We start from the raw sequence: 5,541 nt of genomic DNA on the forward strand, positions 1-5,541 counted from the left end.
TCTGCTTGGCCAACTATACAAATAAATATCTGGTAACTTATTGAACAAATGAGCATAAATAATTTGTGTGAAGGCTTTGCAGAATGTTCTTGTTCATATCAACTAAGCAAAAAATACAAACTCAAAAAACCTCCCCATTAAGGTAACTGTAAATTATAACTCTTATAGCATTTAGCTATTTAGTGTTTGTTCCCATACTCAGTTTGTTATAGTTTTGGATTTTTATTTTGATTTTTGATTTTTTTTTTTTTGTTACCTGTCTGATATATATCTTTCATTTTATCAAGTTGAAAGTAGAGGAGCTAATTTTATATAAAAGCAAAGAAAAATCTATGAATTGAGTCACCTCATGTTTTAATGTGTTAAACATATGTTAGGGAAGGATTTCAAAATGTACTTGTCTGATTTACTTACTATCACAAAGAACTCCTCTTCACAACACACTCAACTTATCCCTGCATTTGAAATCATTGAAATTTTCTTTTCCTTTACATAACCCTAAAATCTCTGAAACTACTTTGTATTTAGCTCTTCCTATATTTCCATTGGAAAGCAAAACAAACTTTATGCTAATTTTCTAATTTCTAGTTTCTCCAAATAGATAAATTATTTACCTTTAGGTTAAAAAAATAACTTTTTCCCATTAAGCTGCATCTAAGGCATTTGAGTTTGTGTGGAGAATAAAGTGTTTCCTAGTCCCTACAACCTTTAACTCCAAGACCCTTTAATCTCTCATTATCCAGCTTTTGCTCTAATGCATATCATAACCTTATTCCATGAAGTGAAGCTTTAATCCAGTTCACCACCAGGAACAGATTACTTATCCCACTTACAAATTTACAATAGTGTAAATGTTAAAGGATAAAAATTTATTTTAAATTAATTATTAGTGACAGAAGCAGTATTAATGTGAACAGGTAATCTTTATAGGCATCCAATATTAAGTTTGATATAAAACTTGTTCTGTTTCTTTTGATGAAAGGTTTAATGTCTGTAGGTTTGTCCATGTTGCTGAAGAGCTCTGAACAAAAAAAAAATATGTGAAGACTAGTTATCTTCCTCCATTTCTGCTTCTTTATAATGATATTCAGTGAATGGAAACAGTTTTGTCTCCTGACTTTAAACTGAATAACTTAGCCCTCATTTAGAGGCCATGACAGAATGATATTTACAGCATGATATAAAGTTGATTGATCCTTCTTAGCAATTCATAATGTTTTCAGCAATTTTGTTAAAAAATAAACAAAAGTGGATTTATGTATGACCTTTTTTCAAATTGCTATATCCTTTATTCTGCCCATGTCATTCAACTAGATGAATATAATTGATTGGCAACTGTAATATATACATCATTTATATATCAAAATAAAAAGCGTTTTCTGTTAATAGATACTAAATGCTGTTCATTTTATGCTAAAATCTGGAATATAAATTTTATTTGAGGCTTTTCACCATAGAGGAATTAGTATGGATTTTATTATTAGCTTTTCTGAAAGGGGGAAAAACTTCTTTATCTTTTTTCAGTGTGAACCCATAGATTTTCTACATTATGGCATCAATACCCTGAAAAAGGTAGTATGTTCTGTATGTTGGTGTGCTTTAACCCAACTTTGTCTTGTTCTTTTCCCTTTACATGAAACCTTACCTATTTGCTATAATTCACTCACTCACAATACACAAACTGTGAACTGTTCATTTCACTTTAAAACACTCCTGCTTCATCACCATCATCACTCTCATCCTCCTCACTATCATCACTATCAACATTACCATCAGTGAGACTTCAACAGTATATAGAATGATGAGAAGTGACAGAAAGGTGTTTGTCATCAAATTATGGAGGCTGACTAAGTGTCCAAACAGTAAGAATTTGTGTGTACATTCATGCCTGTGTGTGGAAAATGGCTATGAAAAGCTTGTTACAGCTGTAACAAACTTTTCATATACCTAACAATGTTTCTTTAAATAAAAGCTTGAAATAACCCACCTTTGAATTTATATCATTTTTTTATATTGTCTAATTCTACTAACATGAGTGAGTCTTGTATAAATTTTTTAAAAATATTTTGAGGCTTTTTTTTTTTATCACCTTTATTTATTGGCCATGCTGCGATATTTCCATCATGAAGCAAATAAGGGACTCAATAAGATTTTCATTTACAAAATACAATCTAAGATAACATTATGAAGTTATTGCAGTTTGCTATTGCAATATGTCTTTTGGAAAAAGATAAGCTCAATGCTTTCCTATTTCACTATTATCATTTGCTGTCAATGTTAGATTTGGTTATCTTTGGTTTAACACTAAAAGAGGTTATATATATTTTAGGCAGTTCTTCTAAAGAGAAATTACAAAATAGAAGACTAAAAGAAATTTTGGAGTAGTTATAATTTTATAGTGTAAGATTATTAATTATGTATTAAATGCTATTTTTCTCATCTTGATGACTGAGAAATTCAGTTGTTTTGTGTAATATTTTGTTCATGATCTCATGGGTGATTTTGTACTAAATAATGATGAAAGAAAAGCAACATAGAAGTATCAGTATAAGAAACGACTCAACAGAGTATGAATGGGATGAAGAGAGTTTATCCGTAGATAAGACAATGAGAACAGCAAAACATTGAGGGATAGTTGCCAACACACATAAAACCAGAAAGCTAGTAGAATTAGTACAAGTCATTCTGTTAACTAATCAGATCATGCAGGAAAGTATTATCTTTGAAGACTAGTATAGTAGTACCATTATTAAGTTCCATAAAAGCTCTAGAGAGAGTAGATAACAGGGGTCTTCTCTAACAAACCAGCAAGAAGAGTAACTGAAAGAGTCATAGCACAGCTTGTATAGGCTGGGATTGAGACAGGTAGTTTGTGTCTGTCTGTACCACTACATAAAGCACATAAATTCAAGATGGTTCAAACATTGTACAATGGGGTTGTCACATATACTGTTTATAAAAGTCTTATAAAAACATTTTCTTTATGAAGAATTCACATAAATATTAATTAAAACTAAGAATTCATATTGCTTTTTATTAACATAGGTTTTGAAATAATCTCAATATTCTGAACTTTTATATATGAATATCTTCTTAGCACTGCAGGTGAAATCAAAAGCCCATTGTAAGTCACAATGTCTGGAAGATTACAATAGTCGAGACGATCGTATTAGTTTATAGTAGGAATGTCAAAACTCAAACAGAATTGAGGTAATAAGCTATGTTTGTTTATGTAGGACAAAATTTTAATATGATACAGGCACCTCTTGTATAACCAGGAGGTATATGGAGATTTCAGTTAGACTAATTGGCATTCTATAATATATGCATGTTATTTGCAATGTTGTAAATTAGTGTTATCTAATGATTATAAAACATAGCATTTTAGTGTAATTTACTAGAGTTTGAAGATAGTACTGTTCCTGAGATGATCTAATTAGTACCACTAGTGAATCTGCAAATAACTTAGTAACTTAAATGCAAAGTTGCCTTTTGAGCAGAGCTACTTTTTCTCCAAACAAGAAGTATTTGGCAAATATGTAATGTGTGGTTGTGAAAGATGAACAGGAGTTGAAAAAGAACTGCAGTATTAATAAACTTGTGACAGACTGAGCATGTGTGTATTAAGAAAATAATTGTCTCACAACTATTAAGTACTACATCATTAAAAAGGTATAACTATGTAATATAAATGGATGATGCTGTTTATAAAAAAAAGTTCTGCAAACAATGATGAAGTATGCTATTTCCATGTATGTTGAATTTGGGTATTTTTTGAGTAAGAGACTGTCTTTCACGATAATGTCACTTAAATTAGAAGTAAAATTTGGTGTTTTCAGCAAGCTTAAACCAAATGAAGTAATCTACCTTGGTTCAGGGACACCATACTTACCATAGCTGCTGGTTGATAGGGTAGATTTCATTACTTTTTATTCATCAGATTAGTATTTTCAAACTTGGAAACTTTGTCACAGTTATTTAAATTGGGGATCAATTTTCTAGAAACTCAGTTGTGGAGTAATTTATTTACGTTGAAAATATTAAATGATTTCTTAAAATATTTAAGCTTTTTAAAAAAAATGTAATAGCTGTTCTATATTTAAATGAATGGTTTAGAAAATAGCTATATATATATATAATGAAACAAACTATTAGGCAAATGACAAGCTCTTAGAAATATAATTACAATTTAACATACTTTGTAATTTTAAGTATTATTCACTAATGTTTGGTGTTTGGCTTCTACTGATAATGCATGGAGATGTGTATAACATATATAAATATATATAGATAAATAGGTGTGTTTTTTCATTATATTTGCAGTGTAATAATCTTTGCATGGAGATATTCTGAACAACACTATTTTTTCATTAAATGTTTTCAAAAATGTATAACTTAACAATAAAGAAATGATATAAAAGTGAACAAGATTGTTTTAATTTTCCAATTCAAAAAGCCAAAGGAAAGTGTGGAGAGGAGAACTTTGTCTTGTGGTATTCCAGGGGTCATTGAAAAACTGAGGTTGTACTTAATCTGATTCCTTCCCTCAAAATTTGAGTCCTTGTGGCTCTATTAGAAATCAGTATTGTTAACTATAACTATTGTATACTGTTGTGCAACATAGAAATTCACATATTTGCTAACATTTAGCTGTTCAGTAAAAAATAGCAGAAATTTAAATAAAATCAAAATATAAATAGCATCTGTAAAGCTTGAGTACCTGTGTGCATATGTATATTTATGCACACACATATATATATGCATGTGTGTGTGTGTGTGTGTGTGTGTATATATATATATATATATATATATATATATATACATACACACATACATGTGCATGCGCGCACACACACACACACAGGCGCGCGTGTGCGCATACTTAGGGTGTAAAATTGACAGTTGTAAGAGCATCAGACACAGTGATTTGTAGTAGATGTTCTGCCTCTCTGCTTCCTGGGTACAAATCCCACCCAAATCAACTTTGCCTTTCTGTTCTTTCATGCTTAACAAATGACATACCAGGAGTGGGCTGTGAACTGGGGAGATACTTAGTATCTTTTTCAGTGCTGTGACTTCTGAGTTCATATCCTGCCTTCTGCTTGGGAAGTCCTTAAGCAAGTGGTTAAGAGAACTTTGGAATCCAAGTCCTATGTCCTCAACAAATGGACATATTTATATATATCTAAATGTATACTCAAAAATATTTCCTTTTAAGATTGGTTCTTCAGTACTACTGATGTTTAACTTTACACCATCTCAAGAATCAAATATTTCTGAAAAATTTCATTTTGGCTCTTTAACAGTCAAAATAACTGTATAATTTCCATGAGTGCTGCAAGTATTTAGCAATATTTATAGCGTTTTATTTTGCTTTTTTATATTATACTTCTTTGTATTTTATATTATACTTATACAATTTTATGAATATTTTCCTCATCTTTTGTTGTTATCATTTGAAAATTACCCCCACCCCACCTACCTTTGCTTACTGCGTTTATATATATATATATATATATATATATATATATATATATATAT

At 30.2% G+C, this 5,541-nt stretch overlaps 1 protein-coding gene across 1 annotated transcript in view; it reads left to right on the forward strand.

The window, feature by feature from the left end:
* The first annotated feature begins 1,452 nt into the window (after positions 1-1,452).
* The window catches only part of LOC106867394 (activated CDC42 kinase 1), a 31,154-nt gene continuing 27,065 nt past the window's right edge, over positions 1,453-5,541 (forward strand). The window contains exon 1 of the mRNA XM_014912257.2: positions 1,453-1,572. Coding sequence (XP_014767743.2) covers positions 1,468-1,572 — 105 coding nt within the window. The 5' untranslated portion in view covers positions 1,453-1,467. The remainder of the gene's footprint in view (positions 1,573-5,541) is intronic.

This window comes from Octopus bimaculoides, chromosome 3 (genome assembly GCF_001194135.2).
Source record: "Octopus bimaculoides isolate UCB-OBI-ISO-001 chromosome 3, ASM119413v2, whole genome shotgun sequence".
In the NCBI taxonomy this organism is placed as follows: Eukaryota; Metazoa; Mollusca; class Cephalopoda; order Octopoda; family Octopodidae; genus Octopus; species Octopus bimaculoides.